At 44.0% G+C, this 14,385-nt stretch overlaps 1 protein-coding gene across 2 annotated transcripts in view; it reads left to right on the forward strand.

Annotated features, from left to right (window-relative positions):
- Positions 1 to 14,385, forward strand: part of LOC126185042 (ceramide synthase 6-like) — a 118,923-nt gene that overhangs the window by 6,214 nt on the left and 98,324 nt on the right. For both annotated transcript variants that reach the window (XM_049927790.1, XM_049927789.1), the window contains exon 3: positions 4,986 to 5,098. In XM_049927790.1, the coding sequence (XP_049783747.1) occupies positions 4,986 to 5,098 (113 nt within the window). The remainder of the gene's footprint in view (positions 1 to 4,985; positions 5,099 to 14,385) is intronic.

A 14,385-nucleotide genomic window follows, 5' to 3' on the forward strand; every position in this document is an offset into this window, starting at 1 on the left:
ATGTTAGCACACCTAAGATTTCAGATCGTGTAGGGCGGGGGGGGGGGGGGGGTCAAATACCAAATACGCTCTTTGTGGACGCCAGTTGAGTGCCCACACTATGTGCCCATGGGCACTGTCAGCCAAGAGTTCTCACTCAGTCTCTCTGCTAATATCTTTCATTTGTTACCAGTATGCGTGTGGCAAGATGGGCCTTTTAATTTTGTGTGGTTAGGGTTGCTGGTATCGAAGTGTCTTTGGCATTCGCCGTAGGATAAAATTATTGTGAGGAAAATGGCTGGGGACGACTTAAGATTGTACAAACGAAAATCGGTCATACATCAACGCAACAGTGGGAAGAAGATTACTTTTTAGCTGTAACATAAACCGGCCCTCGGTATGTGTTTTGTAATGCTATTTTATTGGTATGGAAGAAATACAGTGTGAAGACACATTTTAAACTCCTTCATGAGAAATTCGTAATCACTTTGAATACTGAGGAAAGGAAGGCCAAATTTCTAAAGTTAAAACAGGACAGGAAAGAGAGAATAAATTAAGTTCATGTATAGGTATGTCATTTCTTCAAAATGTTACTGTTATTTATAAAGCGTTAAGTTAGTTTTTACCTCTTCATTGTAACATATTTACAAGAAGAGAATCGTGTAATCGACAATGATGACTGATTGTCAGCTGTCACATAGCTCTTAAAGTAACCAAAACAGCGCATCCCTTCAGCGATGGAGAATTTGTTAAAAAATATCACTCAGTGAATAACATAGAAAACCAACATGACCTTTTTTTACAGCCTAATAACTAACATGCAAAGCCTTATATAACAATTGGGCACATAAAGGTATGCACATTAGCATAAATTTGTTTGCTCTTCTTCAGGACAGACTTGTTATAAGCTAACTATTTTTAATTTTTCATTCAATTGCACTTTTGTGTAAAACAAGATCGGTCTGTAAGGCTTCACTTCGCAAATACTACACGCATGTTATATTGTGTGGCAAGTGCTCATTGCATCGTCACACTGTAATAAATATGACCATGCAAAGAATTCTAATGTGACTACAAACTCGAGCGTCAGCTGTTAATCATGTATTATCGGCAATCTTCAGTCCTGTTCGCAAATGTGAGAATGCAAGATGCACGCGAATCTTCCCCGCGAGCGATACACATGCCCACAGTGCTCGCAGGCACCTCACACGCGCAACCCTGATGTATACTAAGGCAACAAAAGTCATGTGATACCACCTAATATCGTGTTGCACAACCTTTCACGTGGCGTAGTGCAGCAACCCGACGTGGCATGGACTCAACATGTAGTTGGAAGTCCCCTGCAGAAATATTGAGCCATGCTGCCTTTATAGCTGTCCAGGACTATGAAAATGTTGCTAGTGCCAGATTTTGTGCACAAACATGACCTCTTGATTATGTCCCATAAATGTTAAATAGGATTCTTTTCAGATGATCTGGGTAGCCAAATCATTCTATCTTATTGTCCAGAATGTTCATCAAACCAATTGCGAACAATTGTGACCCAGTGATGTTGCTCATTGTCATCCATAAAAATTCCATCCATGAATGGCTGCAAATGGTCTGCAAGTAGCTGAACATAGGCATTTCCAGTCAATGACCAGATTGGTTGGGCTAACGACCCAGTCAGTACCATATAAACATAACCCACATCATTAAGGAGCCACTACCAGCTTGCACAGTGCCTTGTTGACAACCTAGGTCCCTGGTGTTATGGGGTCTGCACCACACTCAAACCCTATTGTCAGTTGTTACCACCTGAAATCGGGACTCATCTGGCCAGGCCTTGATTTTCCAATCACCTAGGGTCCAACCAATATGCTCACTATCCCAGGAGTTGCTGTTAGCAAAGACACTCATGTCAGTCATCTGCTGCCATAACCCATTAATGCCAGATTTCATCACATTCTTGTAATGGATACGTTCCTCATATGTCACACATTGGTTTCTGCAGTTATTTCATGCAGTGTTGGTTGTCTGCTAGCAAACACCACTACTCTTGGTCATTAAGTGAAGGCCATCAGCCACTCTGTTGTCTGTAGTGAGAAGTAATGTCTGAAATTTGATATCCTCAGCACACTCTCGACCATGGAGCTTGAAATATTTTGAATGCTCCAACGATTTCCGAAATGGACTGTCCCACATTCCTCATTAAAAGTCTGTTAATTTCTGTCGTGCATTGTAAAACTTTTCACATGAATCATCTGAGTACAGATGACAGCTCCGCCAATGCACTTCCCTTTTATACCTTGGGTACTACCGCCATTTGTATATGTGCATTTCACAATCCCATGACTTTTGTCACCTCAGTGTAGTATCCTCAGTATGTGTTCTCAGTGCCTTGTGACAGTATTTCTCGTTTCAGCTGCCTTATCAAACTATCATAACTAGCGGTAGTCACAGTTTATCCCTTCTTATGGAAGTGCATCAATATATGGCCTTTGAAATCAAAAAATAGTAAAGATGACTTTCTCACTGGATGTTTTTAGGGCTTGAATTTCTTCTTGATTGGAGATGACAGGTGATTACTCATTTGATTGTCTTACTATTGGGTCATAATGTTGTAGTGAGGGTTCTTTCCTCATAAAAGAAAGAGGGGGAGAAATATCTATCTCTCTCTCTCTCTCTCTCTCTCTCTCTCTTTTTCCCCCAGACTGGCTTCATCAAATTACTACATATGAAACAGCAGAAACAATCCTGTATATAAACCTACAGTAGAAACGTCGAAACAGAGGTTCGGTGGAATGAAAAATCAGCAAGTGAATAGTGTGCCTCAAATGCTCGTGTAATCGAATCTTATTAAATGTGGTTAGTATTCGCTTGGAACATGTTGCAGACATTCCAAGGACCTTGGATCATTTGCTCTATTTTGGTATACACTGTATAAATGAGACAAGTTGGTAGCTTTAGAAAAAAAAGTATCATCGGCCGTTATGCATGACTAATCATAATGATCGAAGATGGCTAGGCCTTATAAACAGAGGCTGCTCTTTCACACTGAACAACGACTTTCTCCTGATACCATGTAATCTCCTGGTTCCCAGTTGTTCAGAATCATGAGGCTGCCCTGTCATGACAGAGCTGCATAATATTTTTAATTGCAGTAAATGTGATATAATGTGCAATGATAGTGTTTGTGGAAATGAGAAGGTGGTGTCCTTGACATGAAGAGTACAATGAAAGAAAGAAATAATGAACTATAAAACATATCAGCTTTTACTTGAAAGTTCAACCTACTTGTGTTCTAAGAGTGCATTAAAGCATGGTTTTTCCTCCTCCATGCTGTGGCCCTGTATATTAGACCCTCTTCGTATATTTCTTATGCAACTGTGAGCTATGTAATGCTGGAACTTGGGGAAGGGTCAAGCAATGTATAAAATGTGTCAGATGTTTGCCATAGAATGGAAATATCATGGTCCTCTCCAAAAGCATGTGTTGCTGTACAGGCGAGTGGTGCGTTTGGAGCAGGCCATGAACGGTCTGTCTGAAGTAGTAATTTGAAGAAGATACAGAAAAAAGTGTTGAAAGGATGCTGTCTGAATATGTAGATTCCTACTTTGTTGTTAATTTAACCAGTGTTCTATGCTTGTTGTTTGAAAGTTTCAATACCTCAAATTTTAACTGAACTTTTATGTTACAAGAAGAGTACATTTGTCCAGTTACCACTGTCTGAAATTATACTTGACTTTGAGATAAATGTAATTGGCTCAAAATTTTGGGATACCTGATCTTTTTCCTAGAACACTAAGAAGATTTTTGATTATATGTACTGAAGTGTAACAGCAAGTTTATCATTGGACTGGTGGAAGACCATGCTGTTATTGATGAACAAGAAAGTGATTGATAGCAGCTAGTCACTAGTTACTGCAAAGCCTTTTGGGTCTCTGACAATTGGGGAGCATTACCTTTTGGTAGAAAATGGACTCTAACTTTCCACTAAAAATGATGTATTAGATATGTGTGAATTGTTTTTCTGAAGTGGAAGACCTGAAATACTTGATACAAAGTTAATCCTGCCCTACAGTTCAGTTAAAATTACTTACTGAGTGATGATGTTTCAGTTGAGTTGAGTTTGTTGGCAAGGGTGAGCCGCCAGCCAATTGTACTTCCTTCTGGAGTGCTGTAAGCTTGCTGCGTTCCCTGTTTTGTAGATATGGGCAAGATATTGTTTAATGTGGGTGGCTGCATGCTGACAACATTGCCTGCCCCCCCCCCCCCCCCCACCCCACCTCCACCCCCGGCACCCTCTATCACCATTGCAATCTATCAATCACAAAGTAATTGTAATTGAAATATAATGTAAAACCTGAGAGGAACCATATACATAAAAATTTTGATGCTCTTATGCTGAAGACAATAGAATGTTGAACTCTCCACTATAACTCAACAGTTTATATTGGAGACACTCTTTTTTTTCAACTAGAGCATGCATTTTCCAGTTTTGAAAAAGGTAGTGACTGGTAATTTTAATAGTGGAACAGTTTTTTCCCCACAGTAAATCCCTCTTAGACAATTCCGAAATGATACAATTATTAGCATTCTTTATGGTGATGTACTTCACATTGCAGATGGTTATAGTATAAAGAATAGTGACTGATCTAGTTTAATGGTGTTAATAGTTTTTTGGGGTATTCCTCTAAAAGCATCCTTGGAGGTGATTTAAAACTTTTATAGATATAGCTTGCATTATAACTACTGCGTATTGTCAAATTTTCGCCCTCTTGACAGTGTGGAATTGATAGTGTGTGTGAAAAATGTAAATATTGTGTAAAATACATCGGCGTGAGATGTTTTGGAATAATATCATTGTTTTACACAAGTCTGTTTGAAACTGCTTTCCTATACAGCAATTTTTTGATGTTGAAAACAGCATAATACACTCATGTTACAAATAAGTCATAATATGTTATGACATATAGACATTTATGTACCTTAGTATATACAAATGTCATTTTTTTTTGTTGCAGTTGGTAGCCTTGGCAAAGCAGTTAGATTGGTCGGAAAGACAAGTTGAGAGATGGTGGCGTCACAGGCATGCACAGGATAAGCCTTCCACGCTAGTCAAGTTTTGTGAATCAAGGTGAGTAGATATTGATGTAGTACCCTTTTAATTTGGTATGGTTATGATCTCATCACTCATTTCCATTTGATATCAGGCTTGCATTTAGGTTGAAATAAGTTACATAATTAAGGACTCCCTGTTAAGTCATAAGCAAAAGAAAATGTCAGATAACTGGTATTGTTTGCATAGCATCAGCCTTTCAGCGGAATAATAAATTGTAACCTCTGATAGTTTGGAACTTCATACCTGTGTTTTATGATGAAATATATACATTTTTCAATTTTCTTCTGCGGTTGGCTAAAATATTGTCGTATTTCCTGGAAGTCTACGGGTAGTTTCACTTGGTCCAGAAGATTTGTTCATGCCACAGGACGAGTCAGAACAATGTAGTTACTGCAATAATTTTGCAACAGCAGTGCAACATAAAATATGATTTCCTGGTTTGCAAGACTTCCCACAGAACAACCCTCTCCCTACTACAAGTCCTGTGTAAGGGTTTTTGCCTGCAGTAAGTCGTCTGATCAGTTGACGTTAAAACTTTCATTGAAGAAATTGTAGCTAAGAAACTTTCCTCCCACATTACTAATCTATTGGTCCAAGGCCTAGTTCTTTGAAACAGTTCCATGATTTATCAATGATCATTTAAAATATGGGTGCAATGTGAAGTTCACCTATCCTACTGACAGCATTGTTTTCGTGTTGGCTGGGTAGTCTTCAGGGGACTTTGCTGGCATAGGTGAGTTGCTCTGTTTGTATTTGACCTGGACATAAGTAATTAGCTTGAAGATACAGTTTTGTTGTGTGTTATCAACTCTTTCTGACGTTAATTTTGCATGCAGATAGTGCATCACATTTAACTAATGCTGAATGATTATTTTATGTGCACTAGGGTGTCATGTAAATTGTACACAGGGTTACATAAATATCAAGTTACAATGAGGCCGTAAAATATGCCTGAGGCAAGACAGGGTGATTTGAAGAGGCATTTGCTATTGTTGTCATTGACTTATCAAGCCAGTTGATGTGTCATTGCGTTTAGTTTACTTTTCTCCACTTGCGAGTAGGTGTTGTGGGATTATAGTCCTAACTAGCAGCATGTGACATCCCATCTCATCATGGTCATTATAGTAAGACATCCTTGTATAGACTCAGTGAGACAGGAAAAGTGTTGGACAGCTGTAATTGATCCTTGACTGCTCAATCATTGACCAAAACTTGCAGGGTATTTGTTGAAGTCAGATGCAGTATGGACAAGTGTCCACTAGTTTCTCCTGTCTCTAAGGTTAGGTAATTTGGAGGACCTCACGGTCATCATTATGACCCTGGAGCGTCCTTAAAACCATTGTCCTGTAAGAGTGTAGCAGTGGTGTAGTGCAGTATCAGTGGGATGCTGTAGGTGAACAAATGCATGCACATGACCAATAAGTAGGTTCTTGTGTTGTTAATCAGTGAGAGACAATAGCAAGTATATACAGGGCCCCATTTAATTCCATGTTGGCACCTCCAATACAAGAATATCTCTACCATTTTTCTAATTGATGTCCTGCCAGGCAAGTGGTAGCTGATGCCTCATGCGGTGTTTGATACACTTGTACCTTGCCATCAGCATGCATCGTAACTCTTCAGGCCTAACAGCCTTGTTCTATGTTTAGATGATGATGTGGTGGTGGTGGTGGTGGTGGTGGTGGTGGTGGTGGTGGTGGTGGTGGTCAACATCGTCATCTCGCACCATGCAAATGCACACGACCTGCGGCATGTGTTTTCTTAGTAGTATATTTCTTGAATTTTGTGCATGTCATTTCTATTTAAGATATGTAACTGTGCATTTTTGTAATTGCAAAGTGTTGTTAGGCAGTCTTTGCCCATTCACCCTGTGAGTGACAGGTGGCCGCTTCTTCAGCAGTGTCTGAGCAGGCACAAAGGGGGGAGGAGTTTACTAGTTACTGGAGCTCCAATGTTAGGTGCATTATGGAGCCCCTTTGTCAAGTAGCATTCAAGGGATGAAGAAAGCCAATGTGCACTCGGTATATCTGCTGGAGGGTCTCATCAGAGATGTGGAGGCGGCTATTGAGTGTGCATTCTGCAGTAGTCTGAAAGTTGTGGCTCACGCCAGCATTGACGACACCTGTTGCTTGAATTTTGAAGCCATCCTCAGTTCATATGGGCGGCTAGTGAAGGTTGTGAAGGCTGCTGCTTTTGTGCGCAGGGTGCAAGCAGAGCTTGCAGTGTGCAGCACTGTTCCCATGTTCCCAGAGTCAGTAGGTTCCTTTGGTTTGGAGCCCAGTGGAGGGTCTCGAAAAAGGCTTTGTCAATTCTGTGACTGGTCTTGGCTGCAGGTTTCTGGACCTGCATTATTGGGTCGGGAATCATAGGAATTGCCTTCATAAGTCAAGGGTGCAGAACCCAAAGGAAGCAGCTGCTTAGGTACCACATTACTTGGGGAATACACATGGTTTTTTTTTTTTAGTTAGGCAGATAACTCACAGATAGTGTTGAAAGTAAAGACACTTTGACTGTCAAAATTTTATCAGCAAACTGTTGAAGTATTCCTAGCAAAGTTCCCGAATTTACAGCATTCCATAAAACTTTTCGCACTCCCATTATTCTTGGTACCAGGAGATGGCTGAAACCCAAAGTAGAAAGTTTCAAGATTCATAGAATGTATATCGAATACTCAGATTGGACACCAAAAGAGGGTGTGTGTTAATTACAGTTGCCAAAAATATTGTCTCCCCGAGGTCAAATTTGAGTGTGACTGTGAAGTTATCTGGTTGTGTGTAACAGGTCTAAATGTAATCAAACAGGGAGTAGATGCCTGTCTTCCTGGGGCATCAGGATACCCGGCAACGACCATCATGCCAGTTGGCTTTTGCTTGTGGCTGGGTGGCACCCGTGGGGAGAGCCCTTGATTGGAGTGGGTGCCATCAGGGAGGTTGACATGCAATGAAGTGGACTAAGTCATCTCTTGCTGTGACCATATGGCACCAGCAGTATCTAAGAAGGGCAAGATTGAATACAATGCTGACAGGTATGACCCTAAATTGTTTCCCTCTCTCGCTACACCATGGGCGGAATGTAGGGCTACCGAACGGAGCGAGTCATATTTGCCTCGGTTTTTAGTCTGTAGCAGAACTAATGGGGACTCCTTTCTACCTACAAAGCATCAATTATCGTTGAACACCTTGAGGATAAGTTTGAAGAAGTGACAGTGCTGTCAAAGATGCAAAATGGCATAGTCTTGATACAGATAGCATCCCCACCCAGTCCCGAGCGTTACTCGCCTGTGACAATCTGGGTGATATTCCTGTTTCCGTCACTCCCCATAAAAGCCTCAACATGGTCCAGGTGATCATTTTCCATCGCAGTCTCCTCTTACAGTCTGACGATGAGCCCCGCGCCAATTTAGAACTGTGGGGTGTTCATTTCATCCGGCGCGTTTACAGGATACCCAAAGACAACAGGGTTGCTACCGGTGCCTTCACCTTTGCCTTATAAGGTGATTCATTGCCTGAAAAGGTCAAGGTGATGGTTTATAGCCATAACCATACCGGTGCTTAAGTGCTGGATGTTCGGTCTCGTGTCTTCCTGCATCACTTCCAACGCAACATGTTGAGACTGTGGACATCCACTGCACCCACATACCCCATGTACGCCACCTCCCACTTGCATCAGCTGTGGAGAGCACCACTCCCCCTGCTTGCCACACTGCCAAAAGGAGAGGGAAATCATAGAGTACAAGACCCTGGACCGGTTGACTTACACAGAGGCTAAACATAAATTTGAAAGATGACACCCTGTTCGGTTGACATCGACATATGCTGCATCTATGTCACCATCGCCGTCCCAAGTGCCAGTGGTTTCTCACTCTGTGCCGCAAACAGTGGCCCCTCCTGGCCACCAGAATATATCCACCCAGTTGGTGGTGGGAGGCAAACCTTCCTCCGTTGTTCCCAAAGCGTCTTCAGTGGACATTGGTCCCCTTCCCCCTGCCAGAGAAGCAACAGCCTCCTCCGGCTCCTCTCATGTGGAAGGGGTCCCTTGGGAACCTCTCTCCCAAGGTCTCCACTAATGCCATGGTGGACACTTGCCAGTGGCTCAAGGTGCCTGAAGCTGCTTTGGAGAAATCTTCCCATCAAGCCCCTAAAGAGAAGTGTGAGAGCAAGCAAACTAAGTAGTAGTCTGCCTAGAAACAGGACCCCCTGGTGGGCCCAACACCACCACCACTATCTATCAGTTCTGCATCTGAGGATACAGTGGAGATTTTAGCATCCTCTGCGGACCTGGATCTCACTGATGCCTCATCCACCATAGAAATGGCTACAAATACTCTGTTGGTGGCAGCAAGTAACCGTGAGGCATAACCTGCCTTCTTGTTTGCTTCGTGCCTTACCAGCCTCACTAAACATCATCCTCCAGTGGAATTGCGGCAATTTTTTCCCCCACCTGGCTGAGCTACGGCAGCTCTTAAGCTTTACACCTGCTTTCTGCATTGCCCTTTAGGAAACCTGCTTCCTGGAAATGCAGACCCCTGTCCTCTATGGCTGTAGGGGGTATTACAAGAATCGTAGTGACTATTATACTGTGTCAGGTGGAGTTTGTCTCTGTCCTGAACTCAGTATGCAGCGAACCTGTGCCCCTTCAAACCCCTCCTGAAACTGTAGCTGTCAAGATAAGTACGACGCAGGAAATACTGTGTGCAACATATATCTTCCTCCAGATGGTGCAGTACCCCTGAACACATTGGATGCACTCATTGAGCAACTCCCTAAACCTTTCCTACTTTTGGGAGATTTTAACATGCATAACCCCTTGTGGGGTTTCACAGTGCTTACTGGCCGAGACAGAGATGTCGAAGATTTACTGTCACAACTCGATGTATGCCTCTTAAATACAAGTGGCCCAACACTTTTGAATGTGGCACGTGGCACATATTCGGCCATTGATCTCTCGGTTTGCAGTCCTGGCCTTCTCCCATCTATCCACTGGAGAGCACATGACGACCTGTGTAGTAGTGACCACTTCCCCATCTTCCTGTTACTGCCCCAGGATCAGACACATGGACGCCAGACCAGATGGGCTTTGAACAAGGCAGACTGGGGAAATTTCACCTCTGCTGTCACCGCTAAATTTCTCCCACGCAGTAACATTGATGATATGGTTGAGCGGGTGACTAGCACAATTTCTGCAGCAGAAAATGCGATCCCTCGCTCTTTAGGTTGCCCGAGTTCTAAGGCAGTCCCTTGGTGATCGCTGGGAAGTCGCTGAAGCAATTAAGGAGCATCGGCGAAGTCTACAGCGGCATAAGCGGCACCCTTCCCTGGAACACCTCATAGCCTTTAAACGACTCTGTGCCCATGTTCGCTACCTTATCGAAAAACGGAAGGAGAAGTTTTGGGAGAGATAGGTCTCCACCATTGCGTGCCACACATCACCTTCCCAAGTCAGGGCAAAGATCAAATGTCTTTTCGGATACCAGACCCCAACAGCTGTCCCCGGTGTTAACATAAATGGCGAGTTATGTAGCGACGCGAACACGATTGCCAAGCGCTTTGCTCGAGCCTCTGCGTCGGATAATTACCCCCCCCCCCCTCCCCCAGCCATTCACACACTCAAACGGCATCTGGAAAGGAACGTCCTCTCATTAACTACATGCTGCAGAGAATCCCATAACTGCCCATTTACAGAGTGGGAGCTCCTCAGTGGCCTTGCACATTGCCCCCACACAGCTCCTGGGCCTGATCGCATCCACAGCCAGGTGATTAAACATCTCTCATCTGACTACAAGCAACATCTTATAGTCATCTTCAACTGGATCTGGTGCAATGGCATCTTTCCATCGTAATGGCGGGAGAGCACCATCATTTCGGTGCTCAAACCTGGTAAAAACCTGCCTGATGTGGGGTGCAGATCGCTGTAGGCTGCTGCAGCTCTACAGAGCCCTTGTCCAATCTCGAATTGACTATGGGAGTGTGGTTTATGGTTCGGCAGCACCTTGTGCATCGTATTTACTCAACCGTGTGCATCACTGTGGGGTTAGATTAGCGACAGGAACTTTTAGGACGAGTCCAGTGACCAGCGTACTGGTGGAGGCTGGTGTCCCTCCACTGCAGATCAGACGTGCGCAACTGCTCGCAAGTTACGCTGCACACATTCATAGTCGCCATGAGCATCTGAATTACCGTCTCCTTTTCCCACTCACGGCAGTCCATCTCCCGCATCGGCGGCCCAGATCGGGGCTAACGATTGTGGTTCGCATGCAGTCCCTTCTCTCCAAACTGGAGTCTATCCCTTTACCACCTCTACTTGCACTCCTTTCACGTACGCCTCCATGCTGTATGCCTCGGCCGCAGCTTCATCTGGACCTTTTCTGTGGCCCTAAGGACTCGTAACACCGCTGCTCTCCGCTGTCACTTCCTCTCGAATCTTGACGTGTTCCGGGGCTCTGAAGTGGTTATGCTGATGACTCAATGGTTGATGTTCACGGAGGACATATTGAGCAGCACTCATTGCCAGTTGGCTGCAGTGTTTTCACTGCAGAGCTGGCGGCCATATCTTGTGCTCTTGAGTACATCCGCTCGTGCCCTGGAGAGTCATTCCTCCAGTGTACTGACTCATTGAGCAGCCTACAAGCTATCGACCAGTGCTACCCTCGCCACCCTCTGGTAGTGTCCATTCAGGAGTCGTCCTATGCCCTGGAAGTCCCCCTGTTCCCTGGTGTTTGTGTGGATCCCAGAACATGTCGGAATCCCCGGCAACGAACTTGCCAACAGGCAGGCCAAACAGGCGACGCGGAAACGCGTTCTGGAGATAGGCATGTCCGAAGCTGACCTGCGTTCTGTCTTACACCGCTTGGCTTTCTGGCTTTGGGAGATGGAATGGCATAACAGCACGCATAACTAACTGTGTGTCATTAAGGAGACTATGAATGTGTGGAAGTATTCCATGCTGGCATCTCGCATGGAATCAGTTGTCCTCTGCTGGCTCCTTATTCGCCATACGTGGCTAATGCTTGGTTCCCTACTCCGTCACGAGGACCCGCCTCAGTGACACTGTGGCTCCCAAATGACAGTCACCCACCTCTTGCTGGACTGCTCACTTTTAGCCGCTCTGCGGCAGACTTTAACTTTCCCAGCACCCTGCCTTCGGTGTTGGGCGATGATGCCTCCACAGCAGCTTTAGTTTTACGTTTTATCCGTGAGAGTGGGTTTTATACTTTTATGTAGGTTTAGCGCATGTCCTTTGTCCCTGTGTGTCCTCCACCCTAGTGCTTTTAGGGTGGAGGTTTTAATGTGTTGCAGAGTGGCTGGCTTGCCCTTTGTATTCTCGTGGTTGGCCAGTCACTGTAATGCGCTTTCATGTTTTTCTCTCATCTGTTTCTAGTGTCTCTGTTGTTTTCTTGTCCTGTTTTGTTCCTTTTAGTGTTGGTTGCCTTCCCTTCATTCTTGTGGCTTTTCCTTTCTTTTCGTTTTGTGTTATATGTTTTGTCCGTTTTATTGTCACACTCGTAGCATTGTTTTATTAGGAACAAGGGACCGTTGACCTCGTAGTTCGGTCCCTTCTCTCTCTTTAAGCCAACCAACCTTTCGAATGCATAAAAGAAAAGTTGATCTCCATATTTTTCACCCCTTGGCAAGCCAAATTACACAATGAACTTCTCACTAACAGGCATTGCTTCAGACTTTCTATTTGTTACATTTTGTGGTCCCAGGTCCAGATTAGTTGTAACCAGATGATCCAACATCTGAATATTAATCATTGATTCCATGTACTCAGGATCTTCAATTTTAGTTGGCTAAAAGGTGTTTTTCCTTCACTTTGATGAGATAGTATCACCCTGCCAATCCTTCAACAATGCAAAAACCCAATGTCCATTGACAGCTACCTGACAACTAGTCTCACCAATGTCCCCTGCACACTGATTGAAAGGATGGTACATAGCCTGACAATTATGGTCGGTTCTTGAATGATGGGATCTTTTGTCCCCCTATCAGCGCGGTATCTGGGACGGATGATCCACAACCGACAGTCTGGTTGGGTTGGGAACAAAAATCTTTACAGCCTTATTCTAAATGCTCCCCCCCCCCCCCCCTCACTGCAGTAATTTTTGACCTACATAAGACATATTGACATGCTAGGTGCTATCACGTTTTACTTACCCACCATGATGGAGTTTAGAGGCTCCATAGCAATTTTTGTTCAGTTGTTTCAGGTTAGAGTTGGTGCGTCACTAAGCTTCACAGGGATCCAAGAGGACTGTGTCCTGCGTGGCTCTGTGCTGAGTGTTGCTCTTCCCTGTTGCTATCAATGGTTTAGTTACCTCTGTCAAAACATTGGTCACATCTGCTATCTGTTTATACTTTTTCATCTGGTATAACTCCCAATCTGTAGCCTCAGCTAAATGCCAGCCGAAAGATGCCAACCGAAGGGTGTCCGCTTTAACCGTTTTCATGGCTTTCAGTTCTCTCCCTCGAAGTTGTGCATTTGATGTCGTACCGTGGTCCATCCTGACCCAGAACTCTTTTTTGTGTACCCAGTACTTGCACATTGTTGCACAGTCTCAAGTTTTGGGGCTCCTCTGATAAAAAGCTGACATGCTTGCCCCACATTTGTCAACGAAAGATCAGCTGCATGTGAAATCTTAACACTATCCTCTTCATTGCCCACATCTCTTGGGTACAGAACGTAAGACTCCACTCTGTATTTGTTTCCTTTTCTTAGCCCTATTGGACCGTGGTTGCGATATTTACAGCCCGTCAGCACCTTCAGCTTTGAAACTCTTGCACCCAGTCCTGCAGATTAGCCCTGTAGTGGGTATTTTATCACTTCAGTGCTGATGGTACCAGCTTATGATACTTGTGCAACCACCATCTGAAAATTTCCCAGTCATCCAAATGATCAGTATGCTCCCAGTGATTTACTGCACTCCCTTCTGCCCTTGGTTGGTACCCAGACCATGAATTAGGATCGATCTTTTTCAAGGTCTGAAACATCCCCTTAGAAAAATTATAAATGACTGTGCTGGTCACTAAACAGAAACCTTCACGCAAAACTAGGATCGGCCATTGGATAGCAATGTTGGTCAGTCATTGTTAGTACAGGAACTATTTATATGGGTGGCATTACCCAACTTGCTCGTCAAACTGTCGTGATAAAAGTAATGTATGATGTAGTATGTAAGCCTTATTGATCCATAGCTATGCATTTGAAACCAGAATCCCACAAATACTGTTTAATATTGGAGACAGCCTTCTTTATCATAGCTTGCTATGATCTGGGTGAAGTGCTTCCCTATCTCCTTTCCTTGG

Source organism: Schistocerca cancellata, chromosome 4 (assembly GCF_023864275.1).
Source record: "Schistocerca cancellata isolate TAMUIC-IGC-003103 chromosome 4, iqSchCanc2.1, whole genome shotgun sequence".
NCBI lineage: Eukaryota > Metazoa > Arthropoda > Insecta > Orthoptera > Acrididae > Schistocerca > Schistocerca cancellata.